The sequence below is a fragment of the Leptonychotes weddellii genome, chromosome 3 (assembly GCF_054177405.1).
Source record: "Leptonychotes weddellii isolate Sample4059 chromosome 3, ASM5417740v2, whole genome shotgun sequence".
Taxonomy (NCBI): Eukaryota; Metazoa; Chordata; class Mammalia; order Carnivora; family Phocidae; genus Leptonychotes; species Leptonychotes weddellii.
Genome location: NC_138371.1, coordinates 103,695,149 through 103,717,272, shown reverse-complemented (window position 1 = coordinate 103,717,272; position 22,124 = coordinate 103,695,149). Strand labels below are relative to the sequence as shown.

The 22,124-nt window shown below is 35.9% G+C and overlaps 1 protein-coding gene and 1 long non-coding RNA gene across 6 annotated transcripts in view; both read left to right on the top strand.

The window, feature by feature from the left end:
- The window catches only part of XPO4 (exportin 4), a 117,903-nt gene that overhangs the window by 81,373 nt on the left and 14,406 nt on the right, over positions 1-22,124 (top strand). For all 5 annotated transcript variants that reach the window (XM_081815396.1, XM_081815398.1, XM_081815397.1 and 2 more), the window contains 6 exons: positions 12,613-12,789; positions 13,407-13,549; positions 14,058-14,203; positions 15,016-15,193; positions 20,792-20,951; positions 21,438-21,607. In XM_081815396.1, the coding sequence (XP_081671522.1) occupies positions 12,613-12,789; positions 13,407-13,549; positions 14,058-14,203; positions 15,016-15,193; positions 20,792-20,951; positions 21,438-21,607 (974 nt within the window). The remainder of the gene's footprint in view (positions 1-12,612; positions 12,790-13,406; positions 13,550-14,057; positions 14,204-15,015; positions 15,194-20,791; positions 20,952-21,437; positions 21,608-22,124) is intronic.
- On the top strand, positions 15,200-19,172 carry LOC145720751 (uncharacterized). Its single transcript, XR_014143948.1, has 2 exons — positions 15,200-17,335; positions 17,551-19,172. It is a non-coding gene; the product is annotated as an uncharacterized LOC145720751 (long non-coding RNA).

Genomic DNA, 22,124 nt, shown 5'->3' with positions numbered 1-22,124 from the left:
ATTCCCCCCCCCCCCGCCCCCCCAGTGATCTATCTATAGGATTCTTCTAACAGCTGCAAAACTTGTCCACTAAATCAATTTCTCTTGGGGTCTTTTAGAAGCCAGGAATACTGTCAGCTGCATAGGTATGCTGAAGTTAAATTAATTCTGTGCCTTTAGGGCTGGCTAAAAGAAAAAAAAAATAAGAGAATGAATTAATCACTTTTGCATTTAGCATTCAAAGCCTTCTAAATTTTTAAGTAGAGTTCATGAAGTTTTATTTGTGACATTTCTGTGATTTTATCTATATTGCCTTATTTGCCTTAAATAATGCTACACCAGGAAAAGAATCTAAATTCTTCCAACCAGTGAATAACAGCATAAACTAATAAGAGTTCTTTGAGTCTTTAATCTTTCGTATGTCCTTTCTTATTAATGTTTTACACTGTGCACTACATATATTATTTGAACTGTCATTGGACTTGGGGGTTGTGCCAGTGCCTATAAATTTTAAACTTACTGTGAAATATTTCATTCATATGAAGTAAAAAATTTCATATATATATAAAAGTTATAAAAAATAATAAAATGAACAATTGTATACCAAATTCCAGATTAAGAAATAGTATATCGATAGAACCTTTTTTAACCCTTACATTTAACTGGAGTTTTCTCCCCCCTTCTTTTATTGTAGGCATGTTTTGGTCTCATTAGTTATTTCTGCCAAATGATTTTTTCATCATGTTTGCAAGGGAACACTGCAAGTGGTCAGTGTTCTTGGCACTTCTTCCCCATCCTCTACAATCTCTGATTGTTTAATTTGTTTTCACTCCCAAGTCCTTGTAAAGACTAATACAGTAGCAGCAGCCTCAGGCCAGAGATATGGAATGCAGAGTTAAACCAGGTTAAGGAACTTCTTAAAGATTATTCCTTAGAAATAAAACTTTCTGGGGGCACCTGGGTGGCTCAGTTGGTTAAGCAACTGCCTTCGGCTCAGGTCATGATCCTGGAGTCCCGGGATCGAGTCCCGCATCGGGCTCCCTGCTTGGCGGGGAGTCTGCTTCTCCCTCTGACCCTCCCCCCTCTCATGCTCTCTGTCTCTCATTCTCTCTGTCTCAAATAAATAAATAAAATCTTTAAAAAAAAAAAAAAGAAAAAAAACTTTCTGTGTGAGAATGAATTATCCATCTTCCTGCATTTTTTTATGCCTGAATCATATGCTTTTTTTTTACTAACTCATGTCATTTATGTTTACATATGAAGAAAATACTGATGATCAAAGAATGAGCCTTTCAATTTCATGGACAATATTTGGAGTTCTCATGTTGGTTATTTGCTGTTCGTAGAAAAAAGATCTATTGTAGTGGGATGGATCATACTAAATACCTGATAGTAAGCATAGTCCTGTTATAGTTAGGAGTAGATTTGGAATTGTTTACGGCATAACAATCAAATTTAGAACGACTCTAGCATGAGATGTATTTTCAATGCAAGAGTTATCTTTTGAACTTTTACAATATTTCATATTAGGGTCACACACACACATACTTTATTATTTAGAACAATTTTAGATTCATAGCAAAATTGAATGAAAAATCAGAGTTCCCATATCCCATCCTTCCCCCCTGCCCCTACAAATGCAAACAGCCTCCCCTACTATCAACATCCCTCCACCAGTGTGGTAAACTATTTGTTACAGTTGATGAACCAGGACTGACACATCCTTATGCCACAAAGTCCATAGTTTACATTAGAATTCACGCTTGGTGTTACGTGTTCTGTGGATTTTAACGAATGTGCAATGATATGTATTCACCATCACAGTATCATAACAGGATAGTTTTGGGGCCTTAAAAATTTTTTGTGCTCCGCCTCCTTCCCCTACCCCTGGCAGCCACTGATCTTTTTACTATCTCCATAGTTTGGGGGGTTTTTAAAAAGATTTTAATTATTTATTTGACAGAGAGAGAGCACAAGCAGGGGGAGCGGCAGGCAGAGGGAGAGGGAGAAGCAGGCTTCCCTCTGAGCAGGGAGCCCGATGCAAGGCTCGATCCCAGGACCCTGGGATCATGACCTGAGCCAAGGCAGCCATTTAACTGACTGAGCCACCCAGGCGCCCCTACTATCTCCATAGTTTTTGCCTTTTCCAGAATGTCATATAGTTGGAATCAAATAATAATGTTAGATTTTAATTTCTGAAATTGAATTCAGTGTCAAAAGGGGGGAGCAGATTCACATATACATATTTATTTTAGAAAGCTTCCTTTGGCAACATCTTCATAAATAAAATTAACGACTTTTTTTTTTATATTCACATAGACATAAAAACAGATATTTTTCTATGGTTGAAGGGCTCCAGATTCACTCCTTTATACACTTCTAAGTTAATTATGAGCGTTGAAATGTAAGTGCTGTTATCATAGTTTGATTACCTTTTCCACCCTCCATTCCCAAATGGAGTAAAGTGGGGTCAAGTAGTCTTACAAGCTCTAAGCCCCTCTCCAAAGCCTTTCTGGCAGCAGGCCTGACAATACTTAGGGCATGAGCACATAGTGTCTAGCTTGGACTCCTTCGTCATCTCTGTGCACGTGCTCTGGCTTGGCTGCTGGGTGTTGGCCAGTGTGGCCATGGAGCAGGGCCAAAGTATTGTGAAAAAGCACTTGGTTAGGTTTCAGTTCTCCGTGATTAGACTGAAAGATTTAGTTGCCAATTGTCATCAACCAAATTTCTCACACTTTGCCTGATGAGTTACTTGTATTGGTATTCAGGAGGAACCAGAAGGCTCTTTAGAAGTTTTTAGTTCTTATTTTAAGTCACCATCTAATGAATAGGGGCTCTTAGAGTCTGTGATTTTCTGCTTTGTCTAATATCAGGGCTTTATAGGAGGGATTATTGCTCTTTCAATAATAAAGCTTATAAGGGTTTTACATTTTATTTGTACTTTTCTATATATGAATAATTAAATTATTATAACATTCATTATGTATGTACTAAAGAACAACAAAGATAGTTTTAAGAAAATGTCCTGCTTCTTCCTTTTGAGATACCAGAGGTCAGAGGATGCTATTCCATAAGTTCCTCTTAAGATATGTTACCAGTCTGTTTATTTTGGCAAGATAAACTGTTAAGACTTAACAAATGATGTCTGCAAAACACGTGCTTCGTTAAGTATATAAACAGGCCACAGATGTTTCTTTGGGAAGAAACTATTTTACTCATCTCTGTATCCCAGTGCTTCGCTCTTAGCATTCAATATATCTTTGTTGAAGGAATAAAACCACCCTTTTTTCCTACTGCTAATAACACATTGAGCACTGTGCATGGCCATTTTAGCACTCTGTTCATTTTATAGATCTTTTCTTTGGTCCTCAAAACCACCGTAGATGATTTTATTTATTATGTCATATTTGATACAGACAAAAAAATAAAATATGTTGTTCTAAAACATAATCAGGTCACCATGAGTGAACCCATGACCCAACCCAAGAACATCATCAGTACTGCAGTCGATGATTCCAGTGTACTCATCCCCATCCCATGACCCCAGCTTCTCCCCCTTCCACCCTTGCAAGAGAAGTAACCACTGTTGTGAATGTTGTCATTCTCTTGCTTTAGAAATTTTGATCATTTCTATGTATAAGATACATCATTGTGTGAATGTCATACCACAATTTTCCTCCATTCTGCTGTAAATGAACTTCTGAGGTTTCTTTTTTGCCATTACAAACAGCATTACAGTAAACATTCTTCTGTGTGTTTCCTAGCATACATTCATGAGAGCTTTTATAAGGTCTAAACCTAGAAATGGAATTTTTAGATGTTAAGATATGTAAATGTTCAGTTTTACAAGATAGTTTCAAGTTGTTTGCTGAACTGATGGAACCAGTTACATGTTCAGCAGTGATGTGTGTGAGTTTTCATTGATTCATGCCTTCACCATCACAGTTTAGTTTAGCCAAACTTGTAAGTATACAGTATGGTCTTATATAATTAAGGTGCTAGTAATGTTGAGCGTTTTTTCATATATATGTGATTCCCGTGGTTATTCCTTTGAATAGCCCATTTGCCCATTTCCCTATCCTTTTTCATACTGCTTTGTAGAAATTCTTTATATATTCTGTACATTATTTATTTTTTTTTGTCAGTTATTTGTTACAGATCTAGCCTCCCAGTTCTATGGCTCTTCTTTTCACTTTATGGTATCTTTCTTATTATTATTAATTTGGAATAATTTTAGATTTACAGAAAAGTTGCAAAGACAGTACCTTTTACCTAGTTTCCTCTAATTTTACCATGTGATATAACAGTGGTACATTTGTCAAAACTAAGAAATTAACATTGGATGCATTATTATTAACTGCACTTCCATGCTTTATTTGGATTTCACTAATTTTCCATCAATCATTTTTCTGTTTTGGAATCCAGTCCTGAGCAGCATATTGCAGTTAGACTTCCTGGTGTCTTTTGATGAACAAATGTTCTTCATCTTAGTGTAGTCAAACTTACTGTCATTTCTTTTACGATTGGCATTATTAGGGGTGTCCAGCTGGCTCAGTCAGTAAGAGCAATGTGGCTCTTGATCTCGAGGTTGTGAGTTGGAACTTCATGTTGGGTGTAGAAATTACTTTTAAAAAATGATTTGGATTATTAGTTCCTTGTTTCAGACAACTACTCTTCCTGTGTTTTCTTCTAAATATTTTAAAAGTTTACCTTTCATGACTTTACCATCTTAGACTTTAGTTTTGAATATGATACCAAGTAGGGATCCAATTTCCCTTTTTTTCATATGGATAACAGATTTTTATTTATATGTGTATTTTTCCCCATTTTTATTGAGAAATAATTGATACACATTGCTGTATAAGTTTAACTTAAAGGGTGTACACCATGATGGTTTGATTTACACATATGTGAAATGATCACCACAATAGGTTTATTAGTTAACATCCATCATCTCATAGATACAATAAAAAGAAAAGAAAAAAATTTTCTTCTTGTGATGAGAACTCTTAGGATCTACTCAAACAGCTTTCCCATATATCACACAGCAGTGTTAACTATAGTCATCATGTTGTACCTTACTTCCCCAGAACTTATAACTGAAAGTTTGTACTTTTTGACCACCTTTCTCCAATTTCTCCCCACCACCCCCTCTGTTACAACAAATCTGATGTCTTTTTCTGAGTTTGGTGGGGTTGTTGTTGTTGTTCTTCATCTTCTAGTTCCATATATAAGTGAGATCAGTATTTGTCTTTCTCTGACTCATTTCACTTGGCGTAATGCCTTCAGGATCCATCCATGTTGTCACAAATGGTAGGTTTTCCTCATTTTTTTTTTTTAATGGTGGGAAATTGTCCAGTGTGTATATATACCACAATTTCTTTATTCGTCAGTGGACACTTAGGTCGTTTCCATGTCTTGACTGTTATAAATAATGCTGCTGTGAATGTGGGGATGCACATTATCTTTTTGAATTTTTATTTCCTTTGGATATATCCCCAGAAGTAGAATTGCTGGATCAAATGGTAATTCTGTTAATTTTTTGAGGGTCCTCCATACTGATTTTTCTATAGTGGCTGCACCAATTTACGATCCCACAAACAATGCACAAGTGTTCCCTTTTCTCCTAATCCATGCCATTATTTATTATCTCTTGTCCTTTTGATTATGGCCATTCTCACAGGCATAAAGTGAGGTCTCCTTTTGATTTTGATTTGCATTTCCCTAATGACTAGTGATATTGAGCAACTTTTCATGTACCTGTTGACCATTCCTACATCTTCTTTGGAAAAACGTCTATTCAGGTCCTTCGTTCATTTTTAAATTGGATTATTTGTGGGTTTTTTGCTATGGAGTTGTAGAAATTCTTTATATGTTTTGGATATTAACCCCATATCACATTTATGGTTTCTAACTATTTTTTTCCCATTCCATAGTGTTTTCACTTTGTTGCTGGTTTCTTTTGCTGCCAGCAACATTTATTGAATTATTTCTCAATGATTTATAGGACAATTGCTGTCATATATTCTAGTTTTCACATAAAAGTGGCTATTTCCAGGGCTCTCTAATCATTTCCATATTTTGCTTTGTTCTAAGGGGATGTGTAGGTATTTGACAGTCATGCTCCTACCCTCACCCTACTCCCATCCAGTTCTTCAGAAGAGTTTTGGATATATTTGGCTTTTTATTCTTCCATATAAAATTTGTGAATTTATTAAGTTGGATTATGGTAGGGATTATGGGGGATCTTAAGTGAAGAATGGATATCTCTCAATATGAACTCTATCCATAAATGTGGTATTTCTCTGTACTGATGTAAGTCTAATTCGTTGGCTTTAAATAAAGGAATATGTTTTTTAGTACCTTATATTTTTGTTACTATTGTAAATAGTATCTTTTTAAAACTTTATTTTTCAGATTGCTGCTAGCATAGAGAAATGCGGTTGGTGTTTATATATATTGATCTGATATTTACTAACTTTTATAAATTCTTACTGGTTCTAATAATTTGTCTTCAGAGGCTTTTTAGTCTTCTGTGACAGTTATATCATCTGTGAATAATGATAATATTGCTTTTCAGACTTCACAATCTGTATTTTTTCTCTTACAGTATAATACATTTCTTTTTCTTATTGTACAGTGTTGAATACAAGTGGAAACAGAACTCATCTTTTCTGGTTCATCATTAGGGATAATGTTTGCTCTAGGTTTTTGAGCTATTCTTTATCAGAATTGCTAATGGGGTTTTGTAAAACATGACAATATTGGATATTATTAAATGCATTTCTGCTTAATCTTTTAATGAACTGAATTGTTTTTATGGATATTTCTTTTTTTTTTTTTTTAAGATTTTATTTAATCATTTGAGACACAGAGATACAGAGAGAGAGAGCATGAGCAGGGGGAGAGGGAGAAGCAGGCTCCCCGCTGAGCCAGGAGGCCAATGTGGGGCTCGATCCCAGGACCCTGGGATCATGACCTGAGCCAAAGGCAGACGCTTAACCATCTGAGCCACCCAGGCGCCCCTTATGGATATTTCTAATGGTAAAATTACCCTTGCATTTCTGAGTTGAACTCAACTGGATGATCACATATCATGGCCTTCTATGAATGGCTGGATTTGTTTGTTGTCAGAATTACGACAACTCCACAGACCATTCTCTAATGCATTTTTTTCTCTTCTCTGGATCAGTTTATAAGATCAGTTGTTTCGCTTTGTTTTTTTGCTAGTTCACTAGATTTCACCTGTAAATCTACTGAGGCTGGTATTTTCTTTTGGAGAAAAATTTAACTAAAAATTTTAAATGGTTAGTTGTGGGAGTATTGAAGTTTTCTTTTTTCTTTTTTTCCTTGATCCAAATACTAGGAGTGTGTCCATTTTTCTGTAAGTTAAGTTTTTACTTCCACTTTTTTCCTCATATTTATAATTTTAATTTTGTTACTAGTGTCATTTCAGAATACAATTTTAATGTAAAAATGGAATATGCTAATTGGTAAAAGTAATTCAAACAGTGCATAAAAATTAAAATTCTTAAAAAATCCCATTAATTACCACTTTCTTGGCATCTCTTTACTCACACAAAGGGTTATAAATACCCTTTTCCTCTCAAATTATGGACATTTAATACTCAATAATTGTTTTTAAAGTTTTTTTTTTTTACTAATGAGAAGTAAACCAAATCACTTGTAGTTTCACTTTCTGAAACTTAACTATTAATGTTTTAATGTATTTTTTCCAAATTTTAAGGCATGCCAATTAGACAAATAAAAACAAAATCATTACTTTTTATTTATATTATTATGAGCATTTTTTCATGTCATTAAAATAATGCTAGAAGTCATGGATTAGGGAAATGGTTCATAAATGTGTTGCCATGAGTTTAAGTAATGCTGCAGCAAACATTCTTACATGTAAATTGCCATGTGACTCTGCTGTTAAGTAGACATTCTTAAGTGAGTTTCATGTTCAGTTAACCCTTTAAATGTTGTTCTACATTAGGCCACTCTTCACAGCTGCTCTTCCATTAATTGGGCAGGCTTTAGAAGAGTGGCCATGTTCTAGAGGGAAAGAGGAAAGGTGATAAGCATAGCAGTTGAAACTATATTAGAGATTATTTTATTTTTTCATAACCTTCTTTGTTTCATAGAAGATTTCTGGTGGCGTTTAAAATGAAATCTTTTTTTTTTTAAGATTTTATTTATTTATTAGAGAGAGAATGAGAGAGAGAAAGCACATGAGAGGGGGGAGGGTCAGAGGGAGAAGCAGACTCCCTGCCGAGCAGGGAGCCCGATGCGGGACTCCATCCCGGGACTCCAGGATCATGACCTGAGCCGAAGGCAGTCGCTTAACCAACTGAGCCACCCAGGAGCCCCAAAAATGAAATAATCTTTTAAAACTTGCAAGAAACAATCAGAAATAAGAGTGGAAAGTCAAGATTAGAGAAAAAGAATGATTTTGATATATAAGCTAGAAGCTTACATTGTATGTAATAATAAATTTGACTTTCTAGATTTGAAGGACTTGAAATGGGATGGGAGATAAGGTTCCTTAAGAGGATCTCATGCAAAAAGAGGAAGCACACCTGCTCCTCAGAAGAATTCTTTCTAATATAAAGTAAAAATAAAGGTAGGAAAAAAAATCTCTTACAAAGCTTTATATAGGAGGCAGTGAATGATTTGGAATCCTCAGCCCCATGACAACAGATGAAGCTTGAACAGATTTTATTTGGCTATTTTTTACAACATTATTTAACTCTCAGTATACCACCAGGGCCTAGAGTTTCAGTTTCATTCAAGTTCTTCTTTTGTTTGTTTGTTTGTCTTTATGTTTCATTGGGTCCTGTTTGGAATTCAGAATTTTTCATTTTCTGCCCATAGTAACAAAGAGGAGGAAATTGCCAGAATAAGACCGTTTACAGTGATAAAACAGATTAGAAGATGAATGTAAAAAGTAGCATGGTAAGCTTTAATAATGATGATAAAACTGGTAGTATAAGTGAAATCGAAGATTGAGTTTTAGTTGATGATATCCTAGGCAAATTTTTCAAATTCATCAACTCTTGAGCAAACAATGTATTTCCAAGGAGAACAGGAAAATAGGTTATTCTCATCAAGTCAGTCATTCCACAGGAAAAACTTCAAATATTTTGTGACAAGAGTTTGGACTATCACATATTGTTGACAGTATTCCTTTATTTTTTTAATGTTTGTGCCACAGAATTTACTTAATACAGTTTATAATGGTATTAGTGCTGAAAGCAGTATGTACAAAGATGGTTGGACGGAAATAAATGATGTAGAAATGAAAAAAATGGTTGAATCGATCGTTTTCATAGGTATTTATAAATCTAAATGAATATGATCTTGCATTTATGGAACCAAGAATATGGATGGCTGTTGTTCAAAAAATTATGAGCTATGACAGTTTCAAAAGTGTAATGCATTTTGGTGATATCTGAGCAAGAAGAACCAGTGTCCTCATTCGCAAGTTCCTTATTTGCAATTCTCCCCCTTGCTAGAGCTCTATTTGTAATCCCCAAATCAGCACTCGTGGCACTCTCATGATAATTTGTGGACATGTGCATGCAAAGATTAATGAAAAATAGGAATTGCCTGACATGCTTATTCCCAGCTGAAGTCAAACAAGGCCCCAAATGCTCTGCCTTCCCGTTTTAGCCTTCATATTGTAAAAACACATTTTCATGTTCTCTTGTGCTACATTTTTTGCATTTTTGTGTGAAATGGGGTATTCTAAATTGTTTTCAAAAAAATACTGAAGTTCTTCCTATGCAGTGACTGCCTGGATAATTTCAGTATTTGAGATGGCCTCTGAGCGCTATGCTGAAGTGCTGCCTAGCATTCCTGCGGGCAAAATGGCTGTGACATGCCTGCCTTATGGAGCAGATATGTGAATCAGATAAGCTTCGTTCAGGCACGAGTTATAGTGGTGTTGGCCACTAGTTCATTATTAGTGAATGACCGATGTATATTAAATAAGGTGTCTGTAAACAGAAAGACACATGAAACTAAGTTATGCATAAAACAGGGTTATGTATTGATCTATCTGCCTCGACATGGTAGAAAATGTAGTGACTAGAGAAGGAACCTAACCTGTTTACTAACTCAGTGTTTGTGGCAACTTTATAGAACATAAATACCACAAATAATAAGAATTGACCATTCATGAGATGAATAAGTTCCAGTTGGTTGCATTCAAAGAATTGCTCATTTTTGGTAAATATACTTTTAAGGCCAGGTAAATACGTAGTAAAAATTTGGGTTGCTCGTTTAAATCCTTATTAAATTAACAAATGACATTCTTTTCATTTTTCCTTCATTCTTAATGTAAATTTTTCACAAAATGACTTAAATTTTTTATATCTTTTAGAAGGTCCATTTTAGGGGTGCCTGGGTGGCACAGTCGGTTAAAGCGTCCGACTCTTGGTTTCAGCTCAGGTCTGATCTCAGGGTCATGAGATGGAGCCATGTCGGGCTCTGCACTCAGTGTGGAATCCACTTGAGTTTCTCTCTCCCTCTCCCTTTGCCCCTCCCTCCACTTGCACGCTTGTGCTTGCGCACTCTGTCTCTCAAATAAATTAATCTTTAAAAATAAATAAATAAAAGGTCAATTTTACCCAGAAAATGACTGGCTTTTTTGTGTGAGTTTTTTTGTTTGTTTTGTTTTTAAATATACTGTGGGTTAATAAAAGCTGGAAGCATAAGAAAACACAGTTCATCGAAAGTAGTTCACATAGGTGCTTAGATACTATGATCTGGGGGTACTGGGTAATCCAGAATACTTGAAATAGATCTTCCATTACTTTTCTTTTTTGAGTTATTGACAGATTGCTAGAATAACAGCTTGAGATGATTCTCTTTGGTGAAGGTTCCAGAGTTCTGTATTTGTAGGATGAGGGCCTGTTTGCTTTAGAACCCAGAAAAGCCAAGGTATAAATTAGACCTATTGACCTCTGTTGACCTTCAGTATTTGTGGGTTCACTACCTAGTAACAGGATGTCAGAAACATAGTAACAAAATGTCACAACGTTTTAAGAGTGAGTACATAGGGGGCGCCTGGGTGGCTTAGTCAGTTAAGCGTCCGCCTTCAGCTTAGGTCATAATCCCAGGGTCCTGGGATCAAGCCCCACGTCATCGTCGGGCTCCCTGCTCAGTGGGAAGCCTGCTTCTCTTCTCTCTCAAATAAATGAATAAAATCTTAAACAACAAAAAAAGTGAGTACATAGTTCAAAACTGTATTCTTTTATTTATAACAGATTTCTTATGAGAGACTCTGTTGTTAAAAACTGACCCTGAAATGTGTGTTTATCCTTTATGGCCTTTAGTGTATTTTTTGTTTGCTTTTTGCTCTTCCCCACTGGACTGAGTTTAAACGCATGAAAGAAGGGTACATTTTTATGTTTCTGCACTAAGCAGTAGTGCTTGACACTTAAGTATTCCTTTCATTGAATAGTGATCCTAGTAAGTTTGTGGATGAAGAAATCAGTACATAGGTAAATTATGACCCAGATTAGTAATTGATGGCAAAATTAGGATGTGGATTCTTATTAGAGTGTGAGAAAATTAAGTGATAATGTTAAATATTAAACACTTTGGGCTCCATAGAGGTATCCTTAATCACTATGTATAGACTCTTCCTCCTCAATACGACAGAATACTTTACTTTGAAGTTATTTTAGGATACAGCCTGTACATGGTGAAAAACTTAATATCCAAGCCTGCATAATTATTAGTGCTGTCTGTTTGGCTTCCCCACCCTTGTACTCACATACTTTGGTTTCTGTGAGTCCACATGCTTCTGGTGTTCCTCCTGCTTTAGCATCCTCCCCAGACGCCTTCCTGTGTAGGCCCTATCCTTGTTTTTCTTTTTTGCTCTAAAATGTTAGGGAATATCAGTGAAGTTCTCCCCACATATTCTTAAATATGCTGATTAGGCCAGTCTGTTTTCATCATCCTTCACTTTTTCTAAAATCATTTAAAAGTGTGTTGTAGGGTGCCTGGGTGGCTCAGATGGTTAAGCGTCTGCCTTTGGCTCAGGTCATGATCCTGGGGTCCTGGGATCAAGTCCCTCATTGGGCTCCCTGTTCCTTGGGAACCCTTCTCCCTCTGCCTCTCTCTCTCATGAATAAATAAAATCTTTTTTAAAAAATGTGTTATAAGTACACATTTAGTATTTTTATTCTAACAGTTCTCTTGACCACAGAAAAATATTAATATGATTTTTATTTGAAAAGCGCATGTTCCACAAAGTACCGAACAGCTAGTCTTCTAAAAAACATTAATTCCTTTGTGCTTAAGAATTACTTAGATTACAGGGAACACTACATCAAAAACTAATGATGTATGGTGACTAACGTAACATAATAAAATTAAAAAAAAAAAGAATTACTTAGATTAAGTTAGAAAGATTTTAGAAGGTTTAACAAAAAGCTTACACATTTTTACTGCAATGTTTAATTTTAAAATGGGCCCAGTTAGCTCTAGATTATTAAATAATCAGGAACCTTTGCTAAAGGAAAAATTCATAAAAGTATTTATACGTATAACTCTAACTCTTGTTATAATTCCCATCTTATTTCTCTGGCCATTTGTTTTATGAGTGTTTTTTTCCCTTAGCTTGATAAAGATGACATGGTATACATGGAAGCCTATGACAAATTGCTAGAATCCTGGCTAACTTTGGTTCAAGACGACAAACATTTCCATAAAGGCTTTTTTACCCAACATGCAGTTCAAGTTTTCAATTCCTATATTCAGTGCCACCTCGCAGCTCCAGATGGCACGAGGAATTTGGTAAGTTTCAAGCTGGATTGTAAGTAAAAATGTATTTCATCGTAACTCTGTTTTGTCTCTTTTATTCTATTATACATTGTATAATACTAGAAATTTAGGAGGAGCTTCTTCAGAAGATTTGCTGAGAGCATTAAAGCAAAAGTCAGCCCATTTACTAAGTGAGTTCATGTTTTGTGGGGTGCTGCTTGTAGTTACCCTGTTTCTCTTCAGTTTTCACTTACCCACCTGTGTCTTCCTAGTTGTCCAGTGATACAAATGACTTCTTGTATATAAAGGACCTTGGATCTTAAAGATGTCAGATCTTTTCAGTCAGTGACAGAAGTTAAATTCTCTGGTGTGGGAGGTGGGTTGTGAGTGCAGTTTGCTCTGTTTATATATGTGCACCACGGGGTAATAACCCTCCGTTTCTTTCTCTTCGGTGTCTCCCTCCTCGCTTTCTTTTGTAACTACTAGCGTTGTCAGCATAGTTAGATAGCAGGCCCTAGACCGCTGAGTTGGCACTGTCCACCTCCTTTTCATGTGATGTGCTGAAGTTATTTTATAATGCAACAAAAATGCATGATTCATTGAACAAAGGAATGCAGTTCCTCACTCTTTATTTCTTTCTTCAATAATAGACTGCCAATGGTGTGGCCTCTCGTGAGGAAGAAGAAATAAGTGAACTTCAAGAGGATGATCGAGACCAGTTTTCAGATCAACTAGCCAGTGTAGGAATGCTAGGAAGAATTGCTGCAGAACACTGTATACCTCTTCTGACAAGGTACACACAGTCCAAAGAAACCCCATGGAGCAAATATTCTCTATTCACAATTCCCTGGAGAGCACTTAAAGTGTTTAAAGACTTTAAACACCCCCACCCCGTATCCCAGCACACTGGAACAAATGGACAGAAACATACTCATGATTGCATTCCTTGGCTTGTACATTTGGAGCCCAGGCACTACAGCATAGATGGCAGAGAGATTGTGGAAAACATGGTATGAGAAATGATTTGACCCATATCAATAAAACCTTGGAATAACCAGTTTTCAAATGCCTGTTGTAAACCTTGATTGTTTGTAAAGCAATGTTTTAATTCTATGTCATGAACAATAAATCACAATTCCTATATTGCTATGAGAACAGTTGTGTACTATAATATTTTCATATATGTGTTTTTGCGCTAATGTCTTAATTTATGTTGCCTAATAAATGGAAATTATGAGTTGTTCTAGATCTTTGCTTATTGAGCTTTATGAAGCTTTGGGTTTTTTTCCCCCCTCTTTCAGTTTATTAGAAGAAAGAGTAACAAGGCTCCATGGTCAGTTACAGCGACATCAGCAGCAGTTACTTGCTTCACCTGGTTCAAGCACTATTGACAACAAAATGCTTGATGATCTGTATGAAGATATTCACTGGCTTATTTTAGTTACAGGTTGGTTGGTTGTTTCTTTTTAAAATGTAATTGCCAACTGAGCAGTTTAAACTTCCTATGTTAGAAGAAGCTTCATATGTTAAAAAAATAAAAGTCCATACATAGTGTTGGGTGAAATTTGAATACAGCTGCTGTATATCACAGAGCTATGGATGCATTTTTTTAAAATACTAGCTAACATGTATATTTAATGCCTATTGCATACCCAATGTCTTATGTGGAATTGATTGCAACCCACTGATTTAGTACTATTACCAGGTTTTGTTATTGTTATTATTATTATCCCCATCTTGTAAATGCAGAAGCTGAGAGAGAGTTTTAAAGAAACCAGCCCATGGTCACACTGCTATTAATTTTTGGAGCCAGAATGCAAATCTAGGCAGTCTGACTTTTAGGGTCTTCTTTTGTAACCATATTAGCAGTGTTTCTGTATTCCAAATAATCAAGAAAAATCTTAATTTTTGAAAAGGCATTCCCAAATACTGACTTTTGATAGAGATAATAGTAGAATTCCTATTACATTTACAGAATATATTACTGAAAATTATTAAAAGGTAGTAGATTAAAAAGCCTACATGTCAATATGAATTATAAAATTGGTGAATAAAACATTTGTCCTTTGTATTTTGAGAGTTAATTATCCGAGAAATAGAAAATTTCTTCTCCTTAAACTTGAAATTAACATTTATAATTTACTTTTACATCAACTTAATATGATGTATGTAAATCAGATAAAACTGAAAGCATTTATAGTGCAATTTGATAAATGTAGATTTGTTAAGTGTTCATTTTTAATTTTTTTTAAACTGAAGGCTACCTCTTAGCTGATGATACTCAGGGAGAGACTCCGCTAATACCTCCAGAAATAATGGAATATTCCATTAAGCATTCATCTGAAGTTGACATTAATACAACACTTCAAATTTTGGGATCTCCAGGAGAAAAGGCTTCTTCCATCCCAGGGTACAACAGAACAGATTCTGTGATTAGGTAATATGAACTCTATAGCTGTGCTCTTATAATTTATACTGTTTTATAAATTCTGAGTTGATGGGTAGATGACTCGAGTGTTAGGCACGTTGTAAATCTGATACATGAAAGAAAATAAAACTTGGAGAAGCCTTGAAATAAACAAGGATGGCAAGTACTCCGTATATATAAGTAATGCCACTCTGGTGAGAATTGACAGCTATATCCTGTGCTGAGCAAAACAAATGTAAAATTACTCTGATTACAGTGAGACTTTGAAGGGACATTTGATCGAAAGTTCTCTGAACATATCCCATGTCCATCAGAAAGCAGTGCTAACACGGTGCAGGCACCCTAAGTGAATGAAACAAAGTATATGAGATTCTTAGAAACCAGGGAAAGCTAAAACTGTATTTAAACGGCTTTTTAAGGAAAACTATGATTCTTACCTTATAAAGTAGAAATATTTGTCCTGAATATGTGAAACTTGAGAGTCCTGTCAGGTGAAGTTAGAAGACAATAGTGTGTCTCAGATGAGAATTCACTTTGATCTTCCTAGTAGTAGTGGCAAAGTTTTCATTCATTCTTAATGATGAAATGAAGGAGGGATACACCCAGACAAATATCCTCCTGGAAGAGGATTTGAAAACAGCATTTTAAATATCAGTATCTTTAAATTTAGGTTTCAGGGAGAGATATCAGTATTGAAATAACATTGGTTTTTGCCATTTGCAAAATCAAGCAGGGTGCTGTCCTCTCATCTTTTTAATTTTAATGCAAAAATATATGGATCTCATTTACACCTGTGCAGTAGAAAATATTTTTTTTGAAAAATGAACTATTAAGTTAATATCAAGGAAATGTTTGAGAATTTATTTCCTTTATTGTTTTATTCTCTTGTTTGAAATAAAATATCAATGCTCTATTGAAAAAGTTTTGTTCTTTTGGGGATTACTATAGGCATTAGATTAGGTGCTTGTGGAAATCATTGCTTTTGCTTTGGTTTGATTCATGGTGAATGTCAATTTCAAAGGCAGTTCATTTCAGGGTGCTGTCATATTATATTCTGTGTCACATTTCTTGCCTGGGCAGTACCATCAGGAATGCTTTCCTTGTATTTTCAGTGCTTTTTCAATTTTTGCCAGTCTCAGGTATCAGTGTGGGAGCAAAACATTTTTGTATCTGAGAGCACAGACTATGGAGGGTTGAGGTGAAGGTTGGAAAACAAAAATTGCCTTTTTTTTTTTTTTTTTTTTGGTCCAAAGAATTAACGTGATATTAAATTTGAAAGGCTATATGAGAGAAACATTCCTAGTTTGACTAAAAAAGGTTCACATTTCTTGAAGAATTTATCCTTTGACAAATAATTATTGTGTACCAAATATATACCAGGTACTGTTCTGGGCATTTGGGATACATCAGTGAACAAAATAAAAATGATTCCCCTTTTAAAACTCCTTATAGGGGAAAGATAATAAATAAACCATATAGTATGTTAGAAGACCATAATTGCTGTGGGATAAGAAACTGAGCAGGTAGGGGGAATCAGGAGTGCAGATTTCAGAGATTTGTGTGATTTTAAATGTTGTGATCAAGTATAGACTTTATTTAGAAGGTGACTCGTGAGCAAAGACTTGAGGTTGGTAAGAACAAGGCCGTGAAGGCCTGAGGAAGAGCATTCCAGGCAGAGTGAACAGCTAACACAAAGGCCCTGTGTCATGTATAGCATATTCAGGCAACAGTGGGAACTGCCATTGTGGGTTGAGCAGAGTGAGGTGGAATTTTGTCAGAAGGTGGAGATAGAAGGGAAAATAGAGGGGACTCAGATAAGGTCGTTAGCCTTTGCTCTGAATGAAGTGGGGTGCTGTTATAGGGTTTTGAACAGAAGAGTAACTTACACGTTAAAAAGGTTACTCTGCTACCTTGAGAGTAAACTATGAGTGACAGAAATGGAAGCAGGGAGACCAGTGAAGAAGCTTATTGAAGTAATCCAAGGGAAAGGTGATAAGTGGTCCAGATCAGAGTGATAACAGTAGATGTTGTGAGAAGTTAAAGAGAGCTCTCTTGGACTAATTTTGCTGACTTTTGCTTTATGAAATGCAAAGGTAATCCAAGATTAATTTGTAAAGTATGAGAAAGCGTGAGTGCTGTCTGAAATATAAAGTATGTTCAGATAGCATTCTTTTTTTTTTTTTTTAAAGATTTTATTTATTTATTTGTGAGAGAGAGAATGAGAGACAGAGAGCACGAGAGGGAGGAGGGTCAGAGGGAGAAGCAGACTCCCCGCCGAGCAGGGAGCCCGATGCGGGACTCGATCCCGGGACTCCAGGATCATGACCTGAGCCGAAGGCAGTCGCTTAACTGACTGAGCCACCCAGGCGCCCTCAGATAGCATTCTTAAGAAAGTAAAATAGGATTAGAAATTGGAAATATCAGGGCGCCTGGGTGGCTCAGTCGTTAAGCGTCTGCCTTCGGCTCAGGTCATGATCCCAGGGTCCTGGGATCGAGCCCCGCATCGGGCTCCCTGCTCCGCGGGAAGCCTGTTTCTCCCTCTCTCTCTCCCCCTGCTTGTGATCCTGCTCTCACTGTGTCTCTCTCTGTCAAATAAATAAAATCTTTAAAAAAAAAAAGAAATTGGAACTATCAACAATTAAAAAATATTTTGAGTGTAACATTGTGTGTCCACTACACTTTAATGAAAAAAATGTGTTATCTTCATCAGTTGTTTCTTCCACTCCCCTATGTGCCAGGATATGAGGATACAATAGAAGTCTGCTAAGAGTGATAGAGGAGCACCTAGCAGGGGAAGGATCAAGGGGTGCTTTTGGGAAAGATGGCATTTAACCTGATAGTTGAGGGTTGAATAGGAGTTTGCAGAAGGCAAAGGGTATTCCAGGCAGTGACAATAGCCTAGGCAGAGGCCTGGAAGTGAGAGCGTGGCTTAAAGCAAGAGGCAGTTTGGTGTTGCTCGCGTGTAAGTGTGGAGGGGAGAGGTCTTTGCAGAGATGGAGAAGTAGGGATGGTGCTGCGTATTGGGCGAAAAAGATTGGAAGTAAGGAGGTGAACTGATCAAACCATAGTAGTAGGATTATACTGTGGCAGATGGATTTAAAGGATGACAAGGCAGGGGCGCCTGGGTGGCTCAGACGGTTAAGCGTCTGCCTTCGGCTCAGGTCATGATCCCAGGGTCCTGGGATCGAGTCCCGCATCGGGCTCCCTGCTAGGCAGGGAGCCTGCTTCTCCCTCTGCCTCTGCCTCTCTCTCTCTCTCTCTCTGACTCTCATGAATAAATTAATAAAACATTAAAAAAAAAAAGAATGTACACTCTTATCTAAAAAAAATAAAAATAAAAAAATAAAGGATGACAAGGCAGGTTAGGAAGCATTTTCATTAGTAGTAGTGAGGGTGGAAAGAGGCAGATGGTTCTTTCAGAAGTAGCCCCATGGGATTTTGCTGACTGCTAGGGTGCGGCCATGAGGATAGGGGAAGGCTCAGGGGAGCCTCAGTTTTACCTGCCTACAAACTGCCTGTGCTACTCTTCTTTACCTTGCTCCCACTTTACAAAAGAAAGGCAAGAGCTCTTACTCATTCTGAATCTTACCATAGTGGAGAGGCAGGCGTGTAAAAACGTGCCAAGTGCCAAATAAAGGGATGGTTCCAAATAGTATGGTGCTGGGAGTGAATGACTGAGTAATAGATAACCAGTAATTTTATAAATCAGGAGGTTTTCAGCCCTTTGCATTAAATGACGTTGAAGAAATCAAGTTGTCAGTTAACAGATGATTAAAAATAATTTTTGATAGTAGATCTCTGTGATTTTTGGCATATAACTTGGAAGAAGTTCAAATAATGAAGGAACCCTTTTATTTTAAAAACACCGTCCATTTATGTGATTAGGTTTTCTCAGTGTTTCTATTTAAGTGAAGAAGGAATCAAATCAAATTATGCTCAACTCTTTCTCATTCTAGCAATAAGTAATATTTTTTCACAGATACATGAACTCATTTGGAAAAACAAAATCCTGCTACATTAATTTCATTCACAAATGCATAAAATTTTGTTTTTATGTTTAATAATTTATTTAAATTTGTGGTGTACTTCGCTCAATTGTGTACTAATAAGTATTGTAGCGGTAGATAATCCAAAAGATGTTTTAAAACAGTCTTATGATCACTGGGAATATTTTTAAATTATATTTCAATAACTAGACATACTTGTTTCAGAGAATTATATGGTGTGATCAGTAAATGAGCATAAAAATGTATTATATTAAGATAATCTGTGGGGAAATGACATTGAAATAAAAATTTAAGGAGAAAAACAATGTAAAGTTTCCAACTGTTAAAGAAAAACTTGTTTATTTTTCAAATGGATGATGGTGGGTATCAGAACACTGATAACTAAATTCCTGTGTATGAATTTAGAAAATTACTGTAATTATTTAATTCAGATTCTGCTAGGCTGCAAGTTATATCATTTAAAACTATTCTTATGGGAAAAATCTGATACATCAACTTAAATGTATTGTGAAGTCATGGGGTATTTTTGTTCACATCCACCCTAAAGTAATTTTTGAAAATTTGAGCACTCGTGATATAGGGAGTGTGTAATATATAGGGAAAAAAGATGTTCTGGGGGTAGAAACTTAAAAACAACCGGCTTGGTGCAAGGGAAGAAATTATTTCAAAAGGACAGAGTGATAAACAGTAGCTAGAACTTCCAAGACATCCAGTTGGATAAAGAAGTGAAATGTAAGATTTCATTACAAGGAGATAATTTCAGTCATCTTGAGAGCAGTAAGGAAAAGTAGCAAAAGCCAAACTTCAGGTGATTAGAATCCCTGTTTTGGCACAGATATCCATAAAATGATGTTAAGATGGATTCTTTTAATTACACCCTTTCCTTCTTTGCCTTTTAGCTAAAGTCAAGTTAAATATATACCACTTCTGATTATGTTCTCTCCTACTCCCACCCCCAGAACAAGGACTTTTCAACTTAACTGCATATCATGCTCTGTTATTAAAACCACATAGCCATATGAATTATGTAGTGTAGGAGAGGACACTTTCTTAGAGCATATCATCACGGAGATAATTTTTTTAGCAAGATTTTTATTTTAAAATACCATTAAGAATCAAGTTTGTTAGGAAGTATATAGGACTATCAGATTTAGAGACAAGATTCAGTATTCAAAGCATTCTAGATAAGTCAATTTCCAGATCCTCTACCATAAAATGACAAATGTATAAAAACATGCTAAACCATGGGAGTTTTGAGTAGTGATAAAGTGCTGAAGAATGTAGCATTTACTCTGAACTTTTAATTGTATTTCTCAATTTTGAATGTGAAAAACATGTTTAGATGGTAATGCTGAGACTTGCACATTTGGTACAACTTCCACAGAAGGTTGTCTCTATCCGTGACTCTTTGCTTTGTCTTGTTTCCTGCTTCCTGAAAGGTCAGCAATAAAATGGGGCATTTGTGTACAAGCCTATTGAAAATTTCAAGTATAGCCTGGCCTAAATTCAGAGAGTTGAGAAACAGAAGAAGGACTTTTAAGAAAAAAATAAGATTAGACAGTAAATAAAAGAATAAATGACTTCTTTTTTATACCTACAGGCTGTTATCTGCCGTTCTGAGAGTTTCAGAAGTTGAATCTCGAGCAATAAGAGCAGATCTCACTCATCTACTAAGCCCTCAAATGGGCAAAGATATTGTTTGGTTTCTAAAACGTTGGGCAAAGACTTATCTCCTGGTGGATGAGAAACTATATGATCAGGTCAGAATGTAAAACTGACTTCGTTTGGATTTATGATGATGACAGTTATGGAAATGAGAACATTTTTCTTGGTGATTTTTTCATCAAAATATAACTAAGAGCTGAACATCTTCCACATTGAAGAGAACTGTATGAATGGTGTGCGATTTTAATAACTTTCTTAGAGCACATCATTTGATTCAGCTTATTTTAACCATATTAATTTACAGATTACTATTGGGAATGGATTAATTTATTTTCTTTGTATTTGGTGTAAATATGTTGGTATGTTAATATGAAAATAAAGTTGACAGGAAAATCACATTGGAAGATTAAGTGGATTGAGGGTGTCTTTTTTCGACTTAACAGAAATGAATACATTTATAAAATTGATGTGAAGTAAGTAGTACTTCAGATTTAGATGCTAATTTCAGTTTGATTTTTCTGTGGGTTTCTTTTGAAGTGATCTATCTTTCTGACTTTAAAAACTTTGTTTTCTCTCTTAAGATAAGTCTGCCATTCAGTACAGCATTTGGAGCAGATACAGAAGGTTCTCAGTGGATTATTGGCTACCTCTTACAAAAAGTCATCAGTAACCTCTCAGTGTGGAGTAGTGAACAGGACCTTGCAAATGACACTGTGCAGCTCCTTGTCACTTTGGTGGAAAGAAGAGAAAGGTAAGCTGATTATAGGCGAGAGAGAGAGTGTGTGTGTGTGTGTGTAGTCTTTCAAGTGGCAAACAGTTACATGGTCCTAAGGTGTGTGTGTGTGTGTGTAGTCTTTCAAGTGGCAAACAGTTACATGGTCCTAAGGTCCAGATAGACCTTGCATTTTGGAGCAGTGTACTTAAAAAAAAAAATCCCATATTATTGCATTAATGGAAATGAGTTTTCCCATGTTAAAATTGAGGATTGTGTTGACTATTCAAGGATTTGGCATTAAAGAATCTTATGAGAAACATGTTTAATTCAGTAATTATAGTTTTAAAAAGACTTTAATACAGAATAATCTCACTTAATTTTTTCAGGTATCCTATTCCACTTGAAAGATGAGAAAAACTTGATAATTTAGTAATTTTGCAAGTTAAGAGCTTTAGTGTTTTCTACAACTCTGGAAATGTTTCTCATTTTTCTTACTACATAGGAATGTGGTTTTTACTACTCTTGGCATTGGCTGACTCTTACTTATTGAGTT